This window comes from Varanus komodoensis, unplaced genomic scaffold (assembly GCF_004798865.1).
Source record: "Varanus komodoensis strain SLA01 unplaced genomic scaffold, ASM479886v1 scaffold52, whole genome shotgun sequence".
Taxonomy (NCBI): Eukaryota; Metazoa; Chordata; class Lepidosauria; order Squamata; family Varanidae; genus Varanus; species Varanus komodoensis.
Window position 1 is genome coordinate 2,204,383 of NW_025336114.1, and position 27,910 is coordinate 2,232,292.

Here is a 27,910-nt window from a genome sequence, read left to right on the forward strand (position 1 = left end):
ACAATGTAACTAATGCTGCTGGGGCATGTTGCTATTTGCCTCTGCTAAATACTCACAGTATGAATGAGGGACTATCAGTCCTTGATGCAAATGCACATCCTCAGCAAATTACCACATACAATAGTCATCACCCGCAGTGCCTTTTGACGGGTAGGTTTCTTCAGATTAAGTCTATAATTAGGTGAAATAGATTTTCCCCATATAACCGATATAAACAGATGAGAAGTTTAGATTAGTTACTTTCTTGAATACTGACTTCCCCAAGGTGCCTGTACATCTAAAATGTGTTGTGAATAAAAACTCCCTCCAAAACCCCAGTAAACTGGACCCACTCAGACCACAACATAACCTAAAAATGAGGCTTGCTATTAAAACTAGAGGCAGGTCTCTTTGAACAGTACTAGACTTGTAACTTAAGTACCTTTCTAGCAGGCACTTTAAGCACTCTAGCAGCAATGCGCATTTTGAAAGGGAGGGTTAGGGGAGGGGGAGGGGAGTGTGTGTGTGTGTGTGTGTGTGTGAGAGAGAGAGAGAGAGAGAGAGGGAGGGAGGGAGGGAGAGAGAGAGAGAATTAGGATAGAATGCAATCTGAATAACAAGCCATTTAGCAAAAGCTAAAGTAGTAATCCAGTCTGTCAGTCTGTCAGTCACTCCATCAACAGAGAGACTTCTGAAAGAATAGTTTTTGCAAGCATTCTGCCAAAGAGGAATAGGCCTGCTGAGTGTAAAGAAATTCATGTTCGTTGGGAACAGTCTGGAAAAAAGTGGGAAAGTCAGATGTAATAACGCTCTGTGATCAAACAGTCCATACTGGCCATTAAGCTGAGTCTTCATGCACTGGTATTTCTCAAGTGGACAGCTGCCCACTCATAGCCACAACACCTCCCACCTCTCCTCCACCCCACCTGCAACGCATTTATTTTACAAATACTGGTGGCAATTGGACTAGATATCTAAATTTGGAAGGTACACCCTAATAGGAGGATGAGCAGGTTGATGAAATTGTAAACTTTATGAAATTACAGAACAAGCTGCAATCATCTGCTTATACCAGGCAGGAATATTTAGAGCGAGTGTCAGCCTCTGTGAAATACATAGGATGGGATGGGGGAAATGAAGAGCTGCATGAGTGGAGGATGGAGACAGAGGAATAAAAAGAATTCTTTGCTCTCCTCCTACCACAATTCCCACAATTCTCCTAACAGCCCAATACTAGCTTTTATTACTTTGGAGATGCATGTTTTCTGTGAGACATTCTTCTCTGAACATAGTTGCTTCAAGGAAGAAGACAGGATTCATCTTTCTTTCAGCCCTAGGATAACTGATGAGGGGAAAAATTATCAGCCATTACAAAATAGGCCACATTTTCTATTCAGTGTTAATGCATGTGCACTGTCTTCTACTGCTGGGGATATGCCCAACGTGGTATCCATTTTTGAGGCAGTGGGTTATTTTGGCTCACAAATATTCTTCCGTAAAATGGGATTTTTTACCATTAACAGAATTTTTCCCTTCAGCTTAAACTCTCCAGTTGTCTACACAGATGGACCCTACTCAGGTGTTTTTCTGTTCCTCAACTTTGGCAAGCATAGAAGAAATTGTAGGGTTAGTGGATGAAATGTGGTTATGCACATTTTGCATATATTTTACTGTGAGTGCAGCATAACAAACAGAAAGACAGAGTAATCTAGCCAGGAACAGTAATTTCCAAGCATTCATTCTGTGACCTGCAAGAAAAGATTTACTGCAGGGATGGCTTTGGCTGTAGAGAACTGACATTTAGTACTGTGCTCCTGTGTGAACCAAGAGAGTGGCCCAGGCAATTCACAATCTCAGCTTAATGAGCCTAATAGGATTGGTATAAGGCTAAAATTACCCTTGGAAGAAGGGTATGAGTGCTACAGATGCACCATAAGGGCTTTTCTAAAAGAGGGACACATAACATGCTCATCGTTTTTACTCAGATTGGTTTACAGGTTCCTTAGATGGCCCTCCAACTTTGCCAGCAATTTGGTTTCTGTCTGTCTGTCTTTTCTGAACAGAGAAATGCAGTATTTAATTGTGAAAGTAGCTCAGATTCTTCTTGTGTGATTATACTACACTGCTTATGTGACAGTGCTGCTGAAAGGTAACCATCCTCATGTAGCAGTGAGATCTCAATTCTAAAGTAAAACTGAAAGTGGATATACTGGATTAACAATCAATTAACAGATCCTCATGAAGAAAAGTTCCAGAACAAGACCAAGTTTAGCCCAAGGCTGACAATGTTCTGGAAAAAGAATGTCAATCAAGCCCCCAGTTCAGAAGGCAATCCAACTTTCACTCTTTGGAAAGTATGCTTAGTGGCTAAATTGGCCTGTATGTGTATGGATATGCATATATGGATATACATCATGTATGCCTTAAATAGACATACTATTAAAAAGCATAGCTGGAAGAGACTATAACATCACCTAGTCTTTGACAGAAATCTGCAACTTTACATATTTCATATTTAGACTCTGATGCTTTATTTGTTTCCAAATATTCTAATATTTAGCTTGGGTTTATACAACATTAAAAACTGGAAATATGAGACATTGTATTCATTATTTATTTGAAATATTTATATACTCTTCTCTATCTTATGATAACAGGCCTATTGAGAAAATGTAATTTAAAATGTTTAAACATCCTAACTAAACCACAACACAAAAGACAGCAGATGTATAATAGGCAGCAACACCACCCAGCTTCATAAACAATTGCAAAGGCAAAGGCAAACAAATCCGTTTTCAGCTGGCCCTGAAAAGAATATCATGTTGGCACCAGTTGCACGTCCGTGGGGAACATGTTTCACAATCAGGAATCCATGCCAAAGACAACTCTCTCCCTTGCTGTTGCAGAAGTGCATAGTGAAATGTCCCTTTATTGATAACCTCAATACTTGGACAGCCAGACACAGGGAGAGGGTCTTTGCACATATTCGAGTCCCAAACCTAATAAGGTTTTAAAATGCAACTCTATCTGGCAGTACCAGTTACAATCCTGGCCACCACATTCTGCTGTAACTGAAAACTTCTGAGGTGTCTTCAAAGGCAGACTCATGTACAACACCTATCAGCAATTCAATGCTTTCATTCAGAAGAGCATGAAGTACTGTGGCCAGACTATCCCAAGCTGAGAGAGATCATCTTCCGAGCAACCAAGGCTGCCATGCCTCAAGTGATAAGGTTAAATCAAGGGACAATTCTAAGCTATGAACCTGCTCTTCCAGGGGGAATGCAATCCCATTTAATAAAAAATAAAACAAAACTAAGCAGCTATTTCTGAGACACAAGAACCACAGAACTGTCATTCAGGTTCAGTTTATTGACCTTCACCCAGGCACTGAATTGCTGAAACCAGACACTGATTTTTACACCTGTACAACCTCACTCAACTCAGATAACTTGGAGAAGCTGAGCTGAATGCTATCTGCGTATCACTGACACCACATTCCAAATCCCCTGGTAACCTCACCCAACAACTTCCTGTAGATGTGCAAAAGTATGGAGGACAACAGGAAGCCCTGTAGAACCCACTTTTGCAATTGTACTTGGATCAGGCACAAATCCTCTGATGCTACCTTCAGAAACCAACAATGAAGGTAGGAGTGGGACCACTGTATCACTGTGCCTCAGGCACCCAACCCACAGAGCTTATCCAGAAAAATATTATGGTTGATGGTATTAAAAGCCGCAGAAAGGACAAGGAGAATTAACAGCATCGCACACCCAGTCTTCCCTGACTGAGGTCATCCATCAGGGTAACCAGGGCCCACTCGGGCCTGATGCTGGGTTAAAGTGGGTGTAGATTTAATAACTAGGGTTTTCCAAATCTTCACATTTAAAAGCTACATGATGTCAGATGTTTGTCCTCCTTCCATTGATTCCTTTCACTGCTGCTTCAGTACCATCTTATGATATGGAATCCCCTAGCCAATCAGGGATCATATAGCCTTTTTATTTGCCCAGTATTTTAATAATTAACTTTTAATCTTAGTACTTACGCTGTATTCTTGCACTATTGATATACCTCTGTACCGATTTGGTTGCAGCTGCTGTGCTTTTACTGGTCTCATTGTTTTATTGTCTTATCGTTTTATTGCATTTATGTTATTCTCTTTGCTTATATGTTTTTAACTTTTTGTTAAACTCCCAGAGAGCCTTGGGCTATTGGACATCATAAAATGAAATAAATAAATAAATGATATAGGGCATGGTGATGTCATAACATCACATATGATACTTTCCTATATCATACTGCTATCATTCTGGAAGGGTGTCAGAGAAGACATGGCTACCAGACAATGCCTTAATCAGAGGGAAGGGAGAATGTGGTCTGCAGTTGGGTTGATGCTCCACAGCTTGCTGCATTACAATGGTTTTTGATCACTGTCACGGTTGATGGCTTGCTCTCAGAATGGTCCGTGCTCTAGCACTCTCAGTAGACACTTTTGCTCCATGAAAACCCTCCATCAGAATGGACGTGCTTTTTGCAACGGGCAAATGTTTTCAATAATCCTTTCCCTTTCAGCTCAGTCCTAGTAATAATTCAATTAAGTAATTATTAAAATAGCAAGCCATATGTGTATGTGTGTGTAGAGAGAGAGAGCATGTGTCTCACATATTGAACATAACCTTTTCAGTTCTATAACCGTTAATTAAAAGAGAGAGAGAGAGAGAGAGTTATTAGGTCAGATTGCACTTTGGGTCAATTAATCAAACAAGAAACCCCTGGATTGTTTATGCCATAACCATGCAGCACTCTAGGTTCATATCACACTCACAAGCCAATAATAAACTATTGATTAAAAGCAGAAGTGAAGGTTGTGCAGTGGGAACACGCTCACTCAGTCACTAGCATTTGCACATGACCAATTGTGGGTTAATTAAACCATAATTTGCTGTCTTGGGGGGGGTGTAATTCTTTGAAACCCAGGATTTCAGTGGAGACAAACTTTGGCTAGAAAACACAAAAACATACTTAATTACCAGTATGGCCATGCAACTTTGCAGATAGTTTTGCAGCAGCTGCTAATGGGAAAAAATACTAAAGTATAGCTTGACAAATGGGATTACTCCAGATGAAAGAATGGCTCTTATGTGTAATGGCCTGATAAAGTCCAACATACTGCTGGGGGTACTCTCATTGAAATGAATGAGAAGCTTTGCACTGTGTTAAAAGAACTTGTTTAGAAACTCATGCCAGTTTTCACTTGTAACCAGTGTCACATTTCTGCACACGTCAGTCAACACTCATGTCTTATGCATGAAAAAACATGGACTGGAAATAGCTATGATGGTGTCTTTTTGATCCCAGCACATGCAGTAGGAAGGACATCCATTCCCGCCATGCATTCAGGGACCAAAAAAGGGGTCCATACTTCAAAGCACATCTTCCTTTGTACACACATGTGGCAGTATAAACACTACATACTCGTATCACTACTGGTGGCAAGCAGAACTTTGCCTCAAAGATAACTGCAACTTACCATATTGTTTAAAGTTGGCAACGTTACCCTATGTCACCAATGTAACCCATAACATCGTTCCGTCCTCCATAATGCAAGCCAATTTCAGATGCTTATCTTGATGAAAGAGCCCCACATTCCTAAATGTCCCTGCAATGTTTTTAGAGCTTGAAGTTAAGGCTGCAGTAATGACTGCCAACTGCATGTGCAAGGCATGCGGGGGGTAGGTCAGGTTGCCATCACTGCTGAAGCTCTTCTGTGCTGCCATGAGTTCACTCATCATTCATTTCAGCCCGGACAGTAAAAGCCTTTGTAGCAGAATGTACCCCTGTCATATCTGTTAATGGATTGAGTCCCTGATAACATGCCACGGACATCAAGCAATAATGGATTAAGGTTCGCGCACCAGACCACAAACAACAAAAATAAGAAAATGCCCTTTAGACTATAATGTTCTCAGCAGCAGTGTAAATTCTGAACATGATCGAGGTAGTTTTCTTGTTTTAAACTAAGCAGGGGTGATATTTTCAGCTGCCACAGAGGCTGGTGGTTTACTCTGGCTGCTGGCATCCGGAACACTTGTTAGGATGGTCTCGGGGATTGACCTTCACTAGCGAAGGCTACCCAGAGCCTGGATCTGCGTCTCCTAATGGATGTACTTTCCCTTACTCTCTGCTACCAGTCATCAAAATAGGGTGGCCAAGGGAGTTGCCACTCCAAAACCAGTCTGAAGCCCAATTAAAACGAGTCTAGACAACCAGTTTCATTAAGAGTGCCTGAAATCGACCAGCAACTACAAGTTCAGGCACCATGCTCAAGAAAGTAAAGCTAGCTGCTGGCCTATAGTTGTGAACATTATCTAGGGCCAGATTAGACTGAAAAAAGTTGCCTAATTATCACCTCATTTAAAGAAGCCAACACTAGTTCCTCTCTCAAGGAGGAACTTACAACCTCCTGAACTCAGCCAGATCTCTCCTCATTAGATGTAATAAGCTATGAAGGGCAAGGATGAAGCATGTAGGTAGTTGACCAGACTTGACCAGGTATTTTGTCTGTTTATACAACTATTTGAAGAAATGACAAAAACCAAAAACGAAACAATCCATGAAATATAATTCCAAAATAAAATGTAACTGATACAGTATATCTACCAAAACAATTTCAAAGAGTAAATAAGATGATGGGCACAGGTTGTTTATCCACTATCAGCTACCAAAGACCTGTTCAAATAAGAAAGAGCACTGATGTACCATCAAAAAGACACTGGACAAATATCTCATCTATCCAATGATCACAATAAACTTTAAAAAAAATCATAAAAAGGAAATAAGATATATTGGTGGCGGGGGGGGGGGAGAATATGTATATATACACACACACCATTTTCCCCTCAGAGGAAAGCCCACGTCATTATCAAGAAACAAAGCTATGTATGGTGCATTTTAATTAAAACTATTTTACTTTTTATAAAGTAAAAAGGGACAAGGTGAAGCAAATACCAGGCTACTAAGGGTTAAAATAGATTTTTTTCTTAGAAAAATCCTGCATTGATAGGCTTATATATCAAGAGAGCCTTGTGATACCTGGTGCTTAGCTTTTACTGCAGTTCTTCTACCCACAAAACTTTTATGAAATCCATGATATGACAGATCCAAATTTGATTGAGGCTGCTGGGCAGATTGCACAAGAATAATTAGAACATGCTGTTTAGGCTCTTTCTTTCTCCATCACATCTAAATTTTACAGTCTCCTTGACATCTGAACTGACTGCCTAATGTGGGCTTACACCTCAGGTTAGGCAGCCTCCATTGAGACGACCCAAATCGAAAGGAGTCTCCACTGCTTATATGAGCCTCCACTGGTAACAGAGGAAATTTCGCTGGTGCAGCTTTCCCCCAGCATTTCCTAACAGGCGGCACCTACCAAAGCACCTGTGCATACTGGTAAGAAAGGTAAAACCATTATGACTTGGAAGTAATCCCAACACTCATACTTCCAGTGAGGAAGAAAACAACAAAAGCAACCTGTATTGCCCAGATGTTTTGAACTACAATTCCCATAGCATGACCAATGGTCAGGAATTATGGGGACTGTAGTCCAAAAATACAGAGGGCACTGTATTGCTTTGCTCTGAATGTGGGGCTTTGACACATCTTTGCCATGATACTGCACTTCTTTGAACACATAAAGGGTATAATATATACACACACAGTTCCATGCAATCAGGCATTTCTTTAATGACTTCATTTAATATTTCAGTGCTTCCATGTACATATGATAGAGGGTGGATACAAGTTGTTTGTGCATTACTTTTCTCCTGTTCCCACAGGAAAGGGAACAGCCCTGCACATATGTGGGATTGATTGATGATTGATTTTTTGATTTTCTATACCTTCTATATTTCTATAGAAATCTCTAGATGGTTTACAATAGTTAAAATATTAAAATGATTTATAGCACTTGATTAAAATAGAATTAAATCATACATTGATTGATTGATTGATTGATTGATTGCTTTAATATACCACCCCAATAGCCCAGAGAGCTCTCTGGGTGGTTTACAAACATTAAACATTTCTAATATTTAATCACATACATGATTAAAATACTGGTTAAATGACAAGGTCTTGGTCTGGTGCTAGAAGAATAAAGGGTTGGCACCAGACAAACCTCTCCATGGAACATATTCCACAACTGAGGCATCACCACTGAGGAGGCCCTTCTCCTTGTAATGGCCCTCCTCACTTTCTTCAAGGAGGACTCTCGGAAAAGGACCTCCAAAGAAGATATTTTGGACTGAGCAGGTATATATGGAAGAATTTGTTCTGTTAGATAAGCAGGCACTAAACCTTTAGAGCTTTAAATGTTATAGTCAACACCTTAAACTGGACCCGGACTTCAAATGGTAGCCAGTACAGATGATACAGGATTAGTGTTATATGATCACATCTGCAGCTCCCTGTCAATAGCCTGGCTGCTCTGTTTTGTACCAATTGAAGTATCCAGATTGTCTTTAGGGTTGTTCTCGCTCTCAAGAGCGCCTGTCCTACAAAAGTCCATAGGGCTTCATTTCGAGATGCCATTACTATTCAGAGCCGCCACCACACTGCATTCACCTCTTCCCATTACAGTCAAAAGCTTCCAAAGTAAGTTAGGTTCCTTTAGGGAAAGGCCCCATTCAGAGTAGAGACAGCGGTGGCTACCTAAGAGAAGCAAAATACCTAATATTCTTCATTTCGAGACTGTGAGTTATTAACAGCAACACGCAACTAAAGCTTGGCTGAACCTTGCAGCTGTCTGTGATACTATCCATTTCTTTTCCTTGCCTTGCCTAGCCTCAGTCCAGCAGACGTGTTGCCTGGTGGCATCTTCAGAGTTTTCGGTAGTTCTATGCTCTTCTGTGGTCTGCCTTTCGAAGACCTGACCTTGGTTCGGACAGCATTACTGGGATGTCTCCTCTGCCAAGCCCTAACAACATTCCTGCTTCCCAGAAACAGAACAGTCCCATTAGGCTGCAGCAGAGAGAGGAATAAATACCACAGGGATATTTCAACTGGTTATTATATAAATTTCTATGTTACTTTAAGAATTAGTGTTTGAATTTGCTAGTTTCTCTTTTCCCTCCTTCCTCATCCCCTTTCCCCCCTTCCTCCTCCCTTTTGCACCAACTGGATGTTGCAGATGTCATAATATGTTGCACATGTCACTTTGTTTGGTTTCCATGGTATGGAGTGTTTTGCCTGAATGACCTTGACAAATGATCAAGTAGTTTCTATGCTTGTGTAGTTCCCACCCTTCTTGCTCAATGCTCCCATTACTGGCACATATTCCATCAGCCACTGCACCTGAAATTCAATTCCATGCTGGACGGCTGAAGCAGCTCTTGAAGCTGCTACTCTTTCTAGGGAACTGTGGTAGCTGCACACCAAAACCATGGAAACCATGATGCCAGGTTTGGACAACTGGAGAAGCCAAGGTGGAGCATGGAAACCATAGAACAGAACTTACTGCGGTTTCTAAAAACCAAATCTACCATGCTGAAAAGGCATGACAAGGTTTGGATGACACAATAGACCATCCTGTGCAAGAAACCATCATAGTTTATTGTGTTGTGCAAACCTGCCCACTATGTCTTTCCTAAGGCTGCAGGCAGGAACTATCCTGATCTGATGGTCAGTTGCTTGGGTAGATTTTTCATTTGAAGGGTGTGGTAAAAATTGTTCAAATAAATATAGGACAAATTATAATGTCAAAAGAAGTGCATCCTGTATCTATGACAACAGACCTATCAAAGTACCTTGAGCATGTTCTTTGTCAACAAGGGAGAGACTTCTTAGTTGTGGTGCTGATTATGGAATACCACCCTCAGGAGGTTTGACTGCTGCCCACAATGCAGTAGTTTTGGTGGCAGCAGGAAACCTTTTTTGCTTGCTCAAAAATTTTAACTGGTTGATTTTTGTCTAAACTATTTGCTGTCCTTATGAGGTTGTGTTTTACTGTGTTGTTTCTTTTGTAAACTACCCTTGTATCTGCAAGGATGAAAAAGGTTTACTAGAAAACAATGAACATAAATATGTTATCATCCCTGCAATCTAGGAGAGCTTTCAGTATTGTATGAGACCTTTGCCTGAATGAACATTTTCAAGTTCCTTCAACTCACTATTGGTCCCTTGTTGTGTGCCCTCCAGCTTTCATCTGAGACCCTAGTCTTTTATTCTTCAACCTGATGATTCTTGACCTGCACAAGCATACAGGCAGACCAACAGCTTATTTACATAAGGAAAAACACTTCATCTGGGGAACATAAGAAATGAAGAACGGGTAGGGTGAGTGTGAACATTTAACCCCATTTAAAACCCTGCAAGGAAAAAGCCAAATAACATACAGTGAGATGAATTGAGGAAATGGTGAAAAGGATTGAGCACCACCTCTTGCTGCCATTTCTCTGTTCTGACAGCCATTACAAAACAGCATCCCTATGTCTACACACCATGCATTTTATATTTTATTTCATTTTATGAAGTGTTGTAAACCATCCAGGGAGCTTTGGCTATTGGGCAGTAGAGAAAATGCAATGCATCATCTTTATCTACACAATCATCATTGCCAGTTGCTGTTATTATAGGAAGATATATTAATTTCTCAGAAATACCTGAACACAAGAAAAGTTAAGTTGGTGGGACCAGCCCCAGGCTTGTGAAGGCTTTTGGGCAAGACTCTTTCAATGGGCATCCTCCCCTCTTGGGTCTGCCTTTCCATCACCATTGCTACCACTGCTTTCTAGATGGGCCAAGAACTCAGAGGCAGGTAGACAATGGCATCTCTTGCTCTTCCTTCTCACTGTCATCTCAGCCAGAATGAGAACTGGATTAACAAGCAGGTTTTAATGGTAAAGGGGGAAACCAACTCCAAGAAGCTTTTTTCAGTGGTTCCCTGCTGGGGGACACGCCTTAGCAGGTTTCAAACAATGCCTACCCTTGACACCAGCCCTGCATTCTGGATCAGACCACAGTCCATCTAGTTCAGCATTCCTGTTCCCACAGTACCCTATGGAAAGTCCTCAAGCAGGATATGAATGCAACAGCACCCTTATTGTTTTAAGTTCCACTCAGGAAAGGGATATATTCAATTCTATACTGCATTCCTCACCCACCCTTGGAAGTCACCCATCATCAGCCAGTAGAAGCTGCCCAAACTTTAAAAGGGAAACCCTCAAAATGCCTTCCTAATAATCAAACCTCCATGTGAAAAACAGATGCTATGACTAGCTTGCTTTCTCCAGCATTACATTTTGTTTACATTGGAGAAAAGCATAGATCACATTAAACTGAAACCAGCATGGTCTATGTCAGGAATTATGGAAGTTGCAACCCAAGGTATCTGGAGGGCACCAGGTTGCCTACTCCTGCATTACAGCATCAGAAGGCCTGAAAGGCCCAGTTTCAAATGTTCATTTACCTTTGAAGTTGACTGGGTAATTATGAGCCATAACAACCAACATAGCCAATTCACAGAGTTGCTTGAGGATAACATGGCAAAGAGAGTGCCTTGCATGCTGACTTAAAGTAGGATACAAACAAACTCCAGATTCATGTGGTCTTAAGAAATGCATAACTTAAAAGGTGACACCAGCAAGGTCTTCCTGGCTATACTGTTAATTTTTGTTTCTTTTTATTCTACTTTTTAGTTTTGCAGTGTGCTCTTCCTGTCATCTGCAATTCGTTCATCCAGCAAGGCCATTTCTTCCTTTTTAACGCAGGTGCAAACTAATGGCATGGCAGAGTGAGTCTTTATTATGTGTGCAATATGATGCTTTGATATTCTAAAAGGGACTCGTGGAAGCTGTCATACTAAGGAAACATCTGGCTGAAACAAGCTGTGCATGATTGTACAGGAAAGGCCCTTGATGATTAAGTGAAAAATATCTTGGCATGCCATGGGCTCAGAGGTCTGGTTCAGACATAATGCTCTCAACTGCTAAACCACACACAGTTGATTGGACATCAACCTTCTATCAATGTGCTCCTCTCTTCATTCTTCATTCTCTCTCTCCTACCCTTTATGCACTTGGCTTCAAGGAGGATATTGATACACCAAAGCAGGGCTTTGAGGACTGGTAATGTGCATTTATTTGTTTTTAGCATCACCTCTGTTTGAGTTATCCTGTCCAATACCCCACATGTGAGGAGGATTTTCATTTTACAGAATGCAGCTATGTTGCACGTCCCCATTCCATGTGTCTGTGCAACAGAAACAATATATCCAGTATCTACATACTACTTAACCATGAGAAAATGGTAAGATTTCCCCCTTGAAGCCTAACAAGCCTTCTGGTTTACTGAATAACTTAATAATTGATCAGTTTTTTAAAAACTCAATTGGAGCTAAAATACAGTGAAAACTTTATCAATTTCATTCTGGTGATGAGGTGGCAAGCTCTTGAACTGAAACCACAGCTGGATATCTGTGCTTTCCCATTTTCTCTTTTCAAACAAATATGAGAATTTTGCTTCTACAGAAGAATGTTTCTAACTGGTAAAATGGTATGTGTATCTACACTAAGCCATACATTTATTGTCACAATCCTAATCTGGAAGGACAGCACAAAATGATCTAATTGGCATCTTTGCAAGATAGAAAAAGATTTAGGGAGAAAAACCTCTTTCAGAATTAGCCACCATAATTGTTCTATTTATTATATGTATCAATATACAGCTACTGTTCTTGATATAATTTGCAAACCTGACACGTCTTCCAATTCCTTAGCTTAGAAATGTTCTCTGTAGATAGAAAAATGTTCTCTCCGTGTGTGAGTCTTTCTCTCTCTCGCTCAAGGAAAAGCAAAATGTCTTTGCTCTGACTGCTGCATATTATTTCCGCCATTGCAGGCTGGCTGCTACTGTCAAATGGTATGTCTGTCAAAACAGGCATTGCTGCACGTACCTTATAATGTGATTCTGTCTCCTCTTCCTGAGTAGAACTGGAGGGAGATGGTGTAGCAGATTTGCTTCCAGGGGGTGATGGGGAACCATGGGTAACACCGCTCCTCAAACCCATCTGAGAAATCAGCTGTGACTGGCTGAGGGCACTCATGTGACCGGTTAACATCCCTGGTCGATTGATCAGGGGAACTTGATGGTTGGACTCATAGGAAGTGGCGTCTGAGTGGACCATCTCCTGGATCTGAGTTAGGAGAATATTACTTTTTAATTAAACTTGTACTATATTTACTGTCTTATAAAAATTACGTTATTATGCAGGCTGGGTATACTTATTACCTGGGTTTTAATTACCTGGGGAAAACTAGTCTGCTGCATGCTGGGAAAAAGTTACTCCTACTTTAAGGCATGAATATCTTCTTCAATTATTTTCTATTATCAGAAGCGTTCTATTACACAGACCACTGCAATGGATTTACATATTCTTGCCTTAGTTTTTTACTCTCTTTTTCCAATTTGCAGAGCATGTAGCAAAACATTTATGGTAGTCAAATGAAAAACTATATTATATGCCCAATATAAATAAAGGTATTTTAAAGTCCCCTAATCCCCAGCAAAATCTGGCATCTCTGGAAACCAAGTGCTGCTGGAAGAGGTGGGAGCTGCAAGCCCATCTTGTTCCTCTGATATTACCAGCTCAGGTGGGCTGAACAGCCTCTCTGATACGCCAGGCTTTGGGGTTGGGGTTGCAATACAAACACCTTGTGCCAGCACAGTATAGTATATTTGCCAATTGTAGTCCTTCATGTTTCCTTTTCAGAAGGGCTGCTCCCATTTTTGGCTTGTCATTTTGTTATCTCCCCATGCTATCCCAATATTTCTGTTTTCATGATAACAACCCAAAGTTAAAAGATGAGATTATTTGATCAAGACAACAACAAAAAAACCACAGGGCTCTTATTGAATAATTGAGCAAATATGAAGACATGGAATGTACAAATCTGGGTCCAAAGGACCTCATGGCATTCTTTATCAAATATCAAACTTGATATAGCAGAACAATATTTTTTTTTACTTTTGATTGGACATTTCTAACATTTGAAAGGAGTAATTCTAAACTTGCCCAACTAGCTTGAAGTCTGAAAACAGAAGTGAGGAGGGAATGCAAAGAAGTTCCAAAGTAAGCTGGAAAGAGGAGACAAAGGACAGATTTCTCTTACTGACCAAACACACCTGACCCAATGCCACCCAAATGTGTTGGACTACAGCTCCCATCATCCCCAGCCAGCCATTGAGGGAATCTGCCCTGTCCAATAATTCTTGGTACTTATAGCTTCTTTGATTACTTTTATTGAAGATAACATCTATTAATGCTAGTATCAACCATCTTTCAAAACACATTCACTCAAATAAGTGTAATATACAGCGGTATTTGTGAAATAAGCACACATTAAAATCTGATTTGATTATTTATTTTTTTTAAAGATTCTCCTCTCCAAACTTGGAATTTTGGACCCTTGATGAGAATTATATCCTCTAATGCTAATGCAGTCTAAGATATGAAATGCTTAAACATGGGTACAAGTTTTAAGATGGTAAACTGCAGCCAAAGTTCACCAAGGGCATTAGCACTTAAATTGCCTGAAGCTAAACAGTCTGACATGAACAGAAAGGTTTAATATTTTTCTGGTAGACATGCCTTGTGTGTAGCAATAAGGGAAAAATAAATCAGAACTTGTATCCACATGGCGATGCTTTAGGGCTGTCTCCAGCCTGCTGATTTGGCCTGTTCTGTGTCTAGACTATTCAGTGTTTTTCATTCTGGCTTTTCTGGCAATCCATTCAGAACAGCTGGTCACAGTGCTGACTCTGATCTTCTGAGGGTCCTTAGGCAAGATACCCTCAGTGGGCTCCCTGGTCTGAGTGACTCTGCCTTCCCATTACCACTGTCACCAGCATGGTCCTTCTCATCATCGCTCCCACTTGTTGTGTGAAAGGCAGAGAACCAGTGTGCAAGCAGGCAGGGGCATCTGCTGCAGCTGCTGCTCTGGTTCCTCCTCTTCCTCACCACCACTGTTGGCTGGGCCAGATGAACAAGCTGCTCGCCGTGATGAAGTGCAGGAGCAAGTCCAGTGCAGGAGCATCCCAGGAGAGCCCCTGCTGGTACGTGGTCCTTGACACTGGCTCTGACAGCTATTGTCCACATTCCCAACTGAATACCAGACTGACTATAAAAAAATTCCTATCTTGGTGTTCATGGTAAAGTCCACGATCAAATATAACCCTCCGCCCCCACTTTCCTCTTGATCCTATCCCCCGTGTCACAACTCCTGTTTGCCATCTCTCCCCACATTGCCCTCCATCTTGTAAGCAGGCTTTTGCCTGGTTTCTTCCTAGGTGCATTCAAACATGACCTTGTTCTTCTTAAAAAAAAAAAGCCAGTCCTCAGTTCATCCTGACTGTCCACTCCTGCCTTCAAACTGCTGGCACATGATGCTTACTCTTTCTACCTCGACTATTTGCTGTCTAGCTGCTCTCTTGGCCATCTACATACTGGTTTCTGCCCTCTGTGTTCCACTCAAACCATTGAATGTTGCCTCATTGCTAAATCCAGAATTCTCTGCTAGGTTCTTGTCCTCCATGTTCCCTCTACTTCCAGTGATAAAAGCTGATCATCCCCTTCAGCTTGCCTCCCATCATGCCCTGGGCTTCAATTACACTGTCTTCAGCTGCTTCTGTTCCTGCCAGTCTAATCACTGATTTGGAGTCTCTACAGAGGGAAGCTGTTCCTTTGCTTTCTCTCTTTCTGTTGAGAGTCATTCAAGGATCTGCTCTTGATCCTCTGTTCTTTAAATACATACTGTCCCCAAGTGACCTCATCAAATCCTGTGGCTTTCAGAATGGCAATACTGAAAGCCATGGGATTTGACGAGGTCACCCAGGGACAGCATGCATTTGGAAAAGAGCAGGGATTGCACAGTAAACCACCTGCCTACTCCAGAACTTTCTCTTTTCATCCGATTCTACATCTCTGGATGCCTGCCTGATATTTTCACATATATGTTTCACTGTTATCTCAAATGCAATATACCCAAGGTCAGAGGTTTTATCTTGCTTCCGAAATCTTCCCCACTGCCAAGTGTTATCATCATTAATCCTTATGAACATTAATGGTGCCTTGACCTTATCTTTTCTCCCTAGATTTAATCCATTACCAGCTCACATCACTTGTCCCTCTACAAAGTTGTACTTGCTCTCTCACTTTATTGACTACAACCTTCTGCTTTCTAGGTCTCTGTTGTCACACCCTGACAACACTGCCATTCATAACTCTGTTGGCAATCACTGATCGCTCTGTCGATCAAACTAGATGACACTGTATGATGCTATATGATGCTACTTCTAAATCTTTGCATTCCATCATCTACAAACTTCTTTATGTCCTACCACTTCTCAGCCTTCTCCAATCTGATGCCATTGGCCATGATAGCTGGGAATTATGGAGTTGCAAAGCAACTAGAGGGCGCCTGATTGTGTTGGGTGGCCCCATCTAATTTTTTTAGCTCTCATATTCTGATATGTACATACTTTGGGCTTTTTCCTGCCCAGACCCCAAAATTTTCCAAGAAGACTTTAGTACAACCATTTAGATATCCTTTCCTACTAAAACTAAGTGTACTATACATGCGTGTAAATCAACTGCATTGATAGTCTTTTCTCATTTACTTTCTGTCCATCTTTCTCCCCAGTTTTTCTGGATTAGCATTGAATTTTTAAATTGCAGAGATGTCATCTTCTGCCACTTTAAAACACCATAAAAATGAATAGGGCTCTAAATAAACAAATGGGGGCATCATGTGCCTGAACTGTACAGTAGTATAAATGTCTGTTCTGTGGATTTTACCTCTTAGCCTCCTCCTCCTATTCCCTGGCCAAGTTTGAATGAATTAACAGATGGAAGTGGGCAACTGACATCTTTCTTGACTGGAAGAATGTGGGAACCTAAAATAATCTTAAGTAAAGGCAAGAATACAGTGGCGAATTAGATATGATGAGAGATATCAGACTGAAGTGAACCCACAGAAATGTGAAGAAAGACCAATTGACTAATTTTAGGTTTCCTTTTGCTGGAAGCAAAAAATGCACAGGAGTTACAATCCGTCACTCCCATCCCACACGTAAAGATAATATCAAAGAATTAATTACTCTAGTATGCTAATGCAGAGGCCAATGCATTGGGACATTACAGTTTCTTTACTTGTTTCAGAGATGGAATTAAGCCAGATACTTAGGGACAATAAGATTCAGACATAGCAGAAGCCAGCAGGAGGGAAATCAAACACTGTCTTAAACATTTTCCAGACCTTTTTTCTTTTTATATTAATCTGATTAATGTTAACATGAGTTTAAAGACCCAGGGCTTTATTTATTAACAATTTTCGTTTCCGATAAGCCCACTGAGGTGCAATCTCTCATTAGCAGGGGACTCCTGCCAACTCCATTAGCAGCTCATAAAGTAAGAAATGTAGAGAAGAGCTGGGAGGGCTCAGTAGGTTTCAGCAGAAATAAATCCAAATACAGAAGCAGATTTACCGCTACAGGTCAGGAATCAAGAGCTTTTCTACAATAGTAGACAGCATGTAGGGCTCAAATATTCAATAGACACTGAAGGGGAAGCTTAAGAAAAGTGGGGAACTGGCACACTTTTTATGAGAGCAGCTCTTGCTTTTTCTGTTAAAAAAAATGAGGATTCCTTTTACTTTAATACTGTGATTCATTTGTATTCCTTTTCCACTCATCCTGCAAGGAGCTGAGAGGGCCATAGGCTAGAAGATGAGGAGGGTGCTCTTGTGATCATCGCCTGCTTGTGGACCTTCCAGAAATTTCAGGTTGGCCACCGTGAGAAAAGAATGCTGGGCTAGATTGGTCTAGCCTTGCTCCAGAGGACTTGGTATCCAGGGCCTGATGACTGGGCCATGAGTTGATGACTTCAGGATGTGAATGCAACCAAATTTTCATACCAACACACATTGCCTCAAACACCAAATGTTTAAACTGAGTCATTTTCCAGATTAAGCTGCCAGCCAATAAACAAGTGTACAGAAGCCAAGGAGTGTACATACATGTCTGACCCAGCTTTTACATGCCAAATTATACATTATCTGTTTGTATAAGAAGTGTCCCTAAAGGATCTGTGCAACTTTAAGCAGGTAAAACAGCATTCCATGATATTTATACCTGAATGAGGATTTGAATAACCAGCAATTGTAGTAGCCACTAACATGATCAGTCAACTGAATGATGTAAGTCTTTGGTTCAAACTGACACTTAGAATCATCTGATTATGAAAAAAAATCAATGACTAAACTGTTGAGACCTTCAGGATAATATGGCAGTCATGCCCACCCCCATTTATTTCTAGAAAACAAGTGGCTAATCATACTAATTTGTATTGCATAGAGGAGTACAGGTAGTAGAACCTGTCTTTAATTAAATAAGGCTAACCAAATTAATCAAATTCCAATATTCAGTTTATCACCCAAAATTCAATATTTGAGCCCTTTTTATATCATCCACAGTCAGTTAATTTATGAATATCTCAACATAATACATAGCCTTGAAAGAAACCCACAGTATACTTTCTTTCATGGTGAAAAATGTGTATATATTTCTATTATCTGCTTAACATTTAAAAGATAGATCCCTTTTTTTAATGAGCTACTAATCCATAGGATAATCTTATACGATAATAAATTTTCTGATTACATGATTGTTCAGTTTGCTTATGATGGGGCAGGGTGAAGACAGGATATATCTGGACAATTTGCAATAGATCAGCAGGGGGGTTTAGTTCACAGAAGTTTAAACAACAGTAAGATAGACACACACATACACATGCATGCACGCACAGACACACGCACACCCCTACTGTGCTCCAAATCATGATGTCCTACTATAAAAAATAACCAAGGTACAGACAAGGATTCTGCAAGCATACATGCCCCCTGTATGCTTGCAGAATCATTCAAAGCATTCAAGAACGATAGCAAACATTTTTAAAACCAAATAAATCATTTCTATTATATTACTTTTATCAATATTAGCTTGATTATATCATCAAATATCAGGGACTCAACAATTGTGCAAATATGCTGATTCTTTGTCTTTTTCTTCTATGTTTCAGTATGCTTTGGCTGACAGGTTGTTGTTGTTGTTGTTGTTTTCTTCCAGACAACCTCAGCAATCACATTTTCTTCCCAATGGAATTACCTTCTTGGTGACTTTCTTTGAAACCGATGCTGATTTTAGTGGTCTTGTACGTGATCTCAAATTTATATCAAATTATTATCAGTGAATCCAGTCTAATGGCTAATTAAACTGTTCAGAGTTATTTCATCTTTCATCTGTTTAATAAAGACCTTTACTTTTAAAGATATTTTGCCAGATCCAAAGAAAAATAATGTGTTTTCCTTATTTTGCATATAAATTAAGTAAAATCTGTAAAATATTATTTTATAATTGTGAAAAAATATAATGTAGGTTGTTGGGTTTTAAACAAGTCTAAAATATCATTTCCATCTGCAGTTACATTAGTCTCTCAGGCAAATACTATATTAAGATATTTTTAAAAATTCTTATTATGGAGCTAGTAGACCACAACGGCTCCATTTATCCATTAAATATGTAATCATACTTTTTTTCCTTTAAAGTGCATATTATTTATGCAGCAGAGCAGAACCAGTCCAGGAATGTAATTATGGATATGAGACCTGTGCAGAAAATTTCTTACAAAAATTTGCAGAAATGAGTATGAGCTCATGAGTAGCAGCTATTAATATTGCTGAAAAGATTCTGGATTAACACACCACACTTTGGATTGGGATCCTGGTATACTTTACTGAACATGCTGGATAGGCACAGTTGTCAAAATATCTCTTTATTACACTTTATCAGAGTACAATTGAGCTGTGTCCCCTGCCCTCTGAAGCCGTACCAAAGGGAAAATATAGTTACTGAAATAAGTAGAAGCCACAAGAACACATACGGCTATCCTTGAGCATTTGCAAAGCATCATCCACTGAAACAGTTTCTGATAAATCTAATCTTTCTCCACAGGAACGCTGGGTTGGAGTTTCCCTGATGTGACAGGTTTACCATGTACTCTGCAGACAAAAATATTTCAGTAGGGGAGAACCAATAGCAATTTGACTACAGTCTCTGCAAACCTGCATGCTACTTTCAGAGATTCTATTACACACTTAAGTACTTCTGTGAGCAAGCTACTTGTGATAGTGTAATGTCAGAGGAAAGGACTCACTGAAGATCTTTAGTTTCCATAATCAAGGAACACTTTGAATTAGGAAATCACTGCTGAGGAAGCTAGATCAATAAGTTCCTGAATTTCTTCTTCAGACATTACCCTGGTAATGTGACTAGTCTACAGGAGATCCCACACAGGTAATATTCCTGGTTCTAAACAGTAGCTTTAGGGTCAAATTCTATCTTACCTGGATAATCATAATTAGGACCAACTCTAAGCTTGAGGTAGCTCTCCAAACTTGAGTGGTCCCTGAACAACATAAGACAGCTACCATTTTAATTTCCCAGAATGCTCCCAACATAGCATCATTTCAGAGGGCTGAAGAAATTTGAAACAGTAAACTCCGAGGGAAAGCATTTAAGAATGGTGCCGGGACAGACATTGGCACTGGCTCACTTGTAGAACTGGGCAGCTGTCAGAGGCTGCCACATGATGGAGCCCAGACATATTAATGCCTGATATGTTACTTTCTACATACTGGTTCATGAGTATTATTTTCCTGAAATTTCAAATAGGAACAGAGATGATGTCCTGCCTTAGGCAGGCTAGTTAATGACTAAATGAAGAGGCAAACCAGGAATTTTCGTTTATCATATGAAACACTTTGTTGAACCACAATCACTTCTAGTTGGTAATGCTCACCAAATTGGGAGAAGTACTGTAAGGAATGCGGGCGAACAGGAACACTGGGAGACAGCTATAGGTTAGCAAGAGAGATGAGAAAGATCAACAAAGAAGGGCCAAAGTACATGTGACACTGATCATCTTTTTTGCCCTTATATGAAGGATTTTACTTTCAGAAATGGCCAGTGTGCCCCCCATCAGGAGTTGGATGGGGATGGGAACTTTTTCCTCCCCACCCCCATATTACCAATGCCTGCAATTTACATGGGGAAAGAGTTGGCATTAATTGAATAAGAGCGTTCTTCCCTGTGTAAATTGCAAGTGCAAGGGGCACAATAAATATTGGAACTGCAATGGGTGGCAAAGAACTATACCTCCATCCTTATTACAGTTCTGTTCTGAATTAGGGGGACACACTCACTATATTTGAAAGAAAAATCTTTCACACAAGGGCGAATCATGTGACTAATGGAACACAAAGTCTGGTCCAAAAATGGTGTCATGAGTGTCATGGTATGTTCTAGAATAACATAAGAAAAAATCCCAGCCTGGAGAACATACAACATACATTTCAACAATGGGAAAGGAAATGAAAAGATAGTCCTTTGGGGAGCCAAAAACAACAATTCAGGAGAGGAGTGGGAGTTGTTGTTGTTGATAGTTGCCGTTAAGTTTCTCCAACTTAGGGCGACTCTTTGAAAGTTCTCCAGACTGTCCTACCCATGACAGTCCTGTTCAGCTCTTGGAAATTCCAGGCCGTGGCTTCCTTTATGGGGCCAATCTACCTCATATTTGTTCTTCTTTTTCTGCCTTCAATTTTTCCTAGCATGACTGCCTTCTCCAGCAAGTTTTGCCTTCTCATGATGAGTTGGATAGAGAAGAGATGAAAATCAGTGGAAATGGGAGAGGCAAAGGTAACGACGCATGAACATGTGCTACCTGTGTCCAGACTTCAGTGGATTTCAGTTAAGGATATATATCACTGTGGTGGCGCCCCACCTATGGAATGTGCTCCCCAGAGAGGTCCACTTGGCGCTGTCGTTATTTGTTTTTCGGCACCAGGCCAAGACTTTTTATTTAAATGAATTTGTTGCTTTTATTTATTGGTTTTAAATTATGGCTGAGATACTCCGAATTTTTAATGTTATCCTATTTTATGTTTTATCTGCCTTGTAAGCCGCCCCGAGGCTTTCTGCGATGGGTGCAGCATAAAAATGTTATAAATAAATAATAAATCAATAAATCAATAAAATATATTAGAGATTGGTCCGAAATCTGACCAATTTCTCAGTCCCCAATCACCTCACAAAGATGAAGAGCAAAAGGGCTCCCAGATGTCACATATGTCTCATACTGCCACAATTGCCATGTTGCACAGCCACCGTTCCGTGATTGTGTTAACAAATGTTAATTTCTAACAAGAAAGGTATCTAGGCAAGCATACTTGGAAGTCATATTCTCAAAAATGTACCCAGGTTTTATGGGAGTTTCAAAGGCAGGCATATATAAAAACATGCATCTCATTCCTTGTCTAGATGTGAACCATTTTCTGTGCATTGTAATTGCTGGTGTCATCCCAAACTGGCAGGAAATCCAAACCAGCTCGATCCTAATGCCACCAGCATAGTCCTCAATGAGTGATGTCCTTTTCCTTCCCAAAGGTAACTAAACAACATAAAAGATGGCAGAGATCTGCTCAGGCAGTCATTAATATATCCTCAATACAGTATGCTCTGTCCCCACTGCTGTGATTAGCTACAAGTGCATCTCTCTGAAGAAACCATTCTGTCCTGTCAGGCTTGATCAACCATTTTATATTTCTGCTTCTTTGGTGAACTAAAAGTTACAACCGCCTCAAATCAACAGCTCACAGGAGCGATTTCCTCAGTGGAAACAAATGTGAAAAATATTCTGATATACTCCATATACGAGTGTGGCACAGACAGCTTCTCCCTAGGCTTCCCTAAAAAAGTAACAACCCATTTCACTTATCAGACACGGATGAGAAATATAGCACAAACAATTCCAAAATGTGTGTGTGTGTAGGTTTGAAATTATAGAGAAGCGTGCATCAAAATTTAATTGGGTGGTATAGAAATGTAATAAATAACAATAATAATGCCCCAAATACTTGAATTTAATTACTCTACAGAGGACAAGGAAACATGTGTGTGTACACGGGTGCACACGGGCGCGCACAAGCATGTGTATTCCTAAGTACCACCCACTCCTCTACCCATTTTGTACCTGTTCCTAATAAACTTTCACGGTATATGGAAAATGCTTTAGTGAGGTGACAAATTTCTGGTTGAATTTGAGATGTCTTGTTCAGAGTAATAGCTGTCTCACACAGGTGCCCAGCTGCTATTGTAAAATCAGTAAGCATTTAATTGAAACAAATGACTATAATAATAGTACATTATCCCTGCAGGCTCATAGCCATAACCGTTTTAATTATTGAGTTAAGAGTCAAACTAATTTATCCTTTAAAGTAACAGCCACCTTTTTGGTTCAGCCGATCATCCTGTTATGAATATGAGGGGAGCAGTAGGGAAGGATTTAAAGAGGGAGCAATTTATTCCTGTAGGGGTGCGTTTATCACACAGTGGAGGTTTCTTGCTGCTCTAGCTCTCAATCACTGGTTCATATACAAGCACAGCTAGTTCACATTACTGTAATGTAATATGGTACTCTCTATTCTCCATTCTCCATGATTCTCCATGGTGCTGAGAAATCTTTGCCAAGCAGAACACAAGGCAGATAATGACCATTTCTCACATTCCTCCGTGTAGCAACTTTTCCACAACACAATTTTCCCCCATGGCATGATGGAACATCTACACTGAATGCACCTACCAATTCTGAGATTTGCCACATGCTAGAACATTTTAGGTTCCCAACATATGATGTATTTAGATTTTTTTAAACTTACAAACCTAAGCCATGAAGCCTAATTCTAACTCAGAAACAAAGGATGGCCAGAATTAATCAGAAAGTTAGCCATTTCTAAAACATCTTTTTTCAGGCACTGAAAATTTTAAGCGTTAAAAAATAGCCTCTTCCAAAAGTCCACCTACCTTTGTTGCTTCCCTCATCTATTGTAATCCCATATTTGACATGGCTCTGTTACTGGGTTTTTTTTTTTTTTTTTTTGGAGAATACTTATTCAACAATCTGAATTCAGTGTTTTGACGGGCTATGATCTAGTGTTACGGCATACTATTATTACTGGGGAAAGAGTCATCCAAACACAATTAACACTTCATTATGAAGATGAATCTCCACAGACTCAGTGTTAAGAAAAGCTGCTGGAAACAGAATGAAAATGGTGTTTAACAAATGGGGAATGTCTCTTGTAGAATGTCTCTACTAGACATCATCCACATTTTCGAGCCACAAATCAGAATGCCTTTGATTTTTTCAGTGTGAATATTTGTAAATGGGACCACTATTCTATTTTTTTGTTGCCACAGCTTCTGCAATGAGCCCAATGTTCCCCAGTACCTGATGTAGAAATCAGGAAATTTGCTTTTTTATTTCAACAGGAATTTATCATATTAACCATTCATTTGGAGTGAAAATCCAACAGAATGCTCCATGTCACTAAAGGCTGAAAGGAATTACTTCAACTGCATATGTTGCAGCAACTTCTTTTCAATTTTAATCTAAAATGGGGCAGTGGGCCAATTCAGATCTTGAACACCACCCCACACTAGGATTCTGATCACTTTGGGGGGCCCTGCTCCTATTCTACAGTACAAGATGGAAAGAAAAGAAGCAGCAGCAGCTGCTAGATTTGGATTTAATGTCTGTCTTGGCCCTAAAGTCTGCACTCCTATAAACACTTACCTGAGAGTAACTGTCATTGAATTCAATATGTCTTACTTCTGTGTTGACATATATATGATTGCACAGCTGGCTCTTAATATCCTTTGATGCAGGAAGTGCTATTATTGAGTGGTGAGTGTAATGGTAGTGAGACCCAGAGCTTGGCAAAGGGAAGTAGCAGCAGTATCAAATGGCCCAGTGAAACCTGTGCTTAAGTTCTAATCAAAATTCCAAAAACTCAGAACTTGATTACCTTTGCAAGCTTTTTAAAAGAAGCAGTATCACAGAAGGTGAAAGCAGAGTCAGAGCAGGTTTCACTTTGTTTCTATGGTAATTGAAGAAGCGGCATTTTGATACTGATGCTATTTTATCATGCATTTGTTATTATGTCACTATTTCAAGTTGTCTTGTGTGGCAGCCATGGCTCAATGTCTGTCTCTTGGGTCTTATGGAAGAACCGATTTCTTGTTCTTAGCAGAACACATGGGCAACAGAAGACTGAACTCACATGCTGTCATTTGATGCTGAAATAATTATGCATTCATTGTCCCTAGCAGAAGATTATTAGCCTCAGAAGAGATTGTATTGTGGAATTCCTAGGGCAGGCTGGCATACCCATCAACTTTCAATATTTGTGCCTGTTCTGTGTAAGTCCTCTCTGCTGCTCCTTCCCTTGCTGCGTTACACAGCAATGGTGACAAAGTTCATAATGTGTATCTAGAGCTCAGAAACATTCCCCCACGTGAGCTTTTGTATTTTATTGAGCTTTTTTGCAAAGTCCCATACACCTTGTTTTATGCCTCTTCTGGCCTTTGCTAGACATTTTAGATATTGTGTTGCCATAAAGCAAAAGGCCCCAAAGTAATGACAGGGCTCTACATTTTATTGCAGGGAGTATAAAATATAGTGATTTTAGAACAGAACAGGAAAAATGAGAAGACCATCTAGAAAAATCACACTCTAGGGAGGAGCTCTGTGATTTAATTTTAAAAGCACAATTTCTCACAGCAAAATTTGATCCAGCATTTCAAATGCAATTAAAACAAGGCAGCATTGTAATTCTAAATATGAAAACAAAAATTAAGAAATGCATTGGTAGTACTTATTTCAAGAAGCTTCCCCCACCTTAAAAATGTATTATCCTATCTCTGATATTTCAAGATGATGGGGTAGCAGTTAATTTGTCCACATTTCAGCATTCTTCTATGTTGAACTTTCACCAGTTTAGGACTGAAACAGAGGTGGCTACATGTTTGGGAAAAGGCTTTGCTGGTCATCTGCACTGAAAGAAAGGGGCATCAGTGGGTGTGATGTGCCCAGACACCTGCATTTCTGGGATTCAGTTCTGTTCTTCTGCTTTAAATCTAAGATGCCAAATCAAGCTACCTTATAAACCTGTCTGAACAAATTTCTTCTGATAAAGACACAGAGGGGGCTACTGTCAATGGGCTATTAAAATATTCATACAAGTGGCCTGATCAGATCCACCTTTGCCTTTGGGATTCTATCAACAGCTATAGAAAGAGCATCTACGAATTAGCAAAAATATTGCAAAACTTTGAATAGGGGAGTTTGAAATGTGAACTCGCCCTGCATTTTAATTAGGGTGGCTGCTTATGCATTACCAAAAGGAGGAGAAAGATTGACCAAAACCATGCAGGTACTAAATTTTATGCATAAATGCAACTTGGGAATTACTGTAATTTAAATCCAATGCATCTCAGCAAGAGAGGATTCCGGTTACCAGGTAACCTGTGAGCTTGCTCAGTCTGTTGCCATGATGCCAACTACTAATGGGCAAGGTGTGGTTCATTGCCTTTGAAATTGAGTTGAACTGGTTATCCCTTCAAACAGACGATACCTTCAAACTGAGAACTGTCCCTGTAAAGGAGGACATGTGGTCACCTTACATAGAATGAAGTGCTGGACTTGGACCAAGCAGGGAAGGACCATTTACTGCTGGGGATCACTGGGATTCTGGTTTGAAAACAACACAATGTCCTGCCTCTACAAGTCTGCCCCCAGGAACTTGCTTAACCCCTTTCCCCCAGTGTTTTCTTGCTACCATTCCAGTTCCTCAGTACGCAAAATAAAAATGTTCATATTCTTCTTCTCAGAAGCAGATTGCCAGCATAGTATAAGGCACTCGTCCAATTGAAATAAGGTTTTATATTTGACTCTGGAAGGTATCAAAAAATGTAGAAAATGGAGAGAGGACTGAACCAAGCATTTATCTTGCCCAAATTCCTCCTGCCCCCTCATCCACCACCCCTGCAATCTTCCACTGCAGCTCCATCTGGCTGTCTCTCAATCTCAGTGGGGTGGGAGATAACCAGCCAATAGAAAAAAGCATCTCATTTGCATTCATCACTTTGAAGAGGGAGGTTCAGGAAGGGGGATGGAATGCAATGGAAATTGCATTGAAAATAATATATTTCATGTCAGTTTCTTTGCCTCTCTCTCTGAGACCCTATAGTTACGAATCATTACAGTTTCAGCATTACCATAAGATAAAGGATATAAAGAAAATAGATATTTGCATGCAAGTTCAGTAGCCAGGTTCTTTGAGATTCTTTTTCCCTAGGTTTCAACTTCAGCTGCCAAATGCAGCTAAAAAACATAGTGTGAAAAAAGAAAGAAGCATAGCTCTTTCTTTAAAATCTAGATGACTGGAAGGTGCACCAGGTACTGTAACCCACCTGACTGAACTGAGTCAGTTACAGGTTGAGACTATTTCATATGTTTTATTTTAGTCACTCATCACATTGTACTGGTGATTTCTACTGCAACATAGCTCTATGGTGAAAAAACCCATAACCAGTGACTAGCTGCTTCAAATGAGCAGTTTAATGTATGGACCAGGCTCAATGTGGTTGGAGTATAAAGACCACCATGCTATTATTATTTTTCACACATGGCCTTTAGTGGCTTGGTTCTAGCAAATAGCATGTTCATAAGGGTGCAATTCAATGCATTCTTACACAGAAAAATACCCTACAACGTCCAGCATTCTCCAGCTAGGTCATGCTGGCTGGAGAATGCTGAGCTGGAAGACCACCACCACCACCACCACCACCACCAACAACAACAACAACAACAACCCCCCCCCCCCCCCCAATCTAAACATGCACAGGAATGCACTCTAAATAATATCAGTCACCTAAGGCTTGACTTTCTAAGTATGCTGTTCTGTGACATATTCAA

The 27,910-nt window shown here is 40.2% G+C and overlaps 1 protein-coding gene across 3 annotated transcripts in view; it reads right to left on the bottom strand.

The window, feature by feature from the left end:
- TOX2 (TOX high mobility group box family member 2) overlaps positions 1 to 27,910 on the bottom strand; it is a 250,921-nt gene that overhangs the window by 49,239 nt on the left and 173,772 nt on the right. For 2 of the 3 annotated variants that reach the window (XM_044447515.1, XM_044447514.1), the window contains one exon: positions 12,938 to 13,177. The exons of the other annotated variant lie outside the window; for it this stretch is intronic. In XM_044447515.1, coding sequence (XP_044303450.1) covers positions 12,938 to 13,177 — 240 coding nt within the window. The remainder of the gene's footprint in view (positions 1 to 12,937; positions 13,178 to 27,910) is intronic. 3 annotated transcript variants of the gene reach the window in all.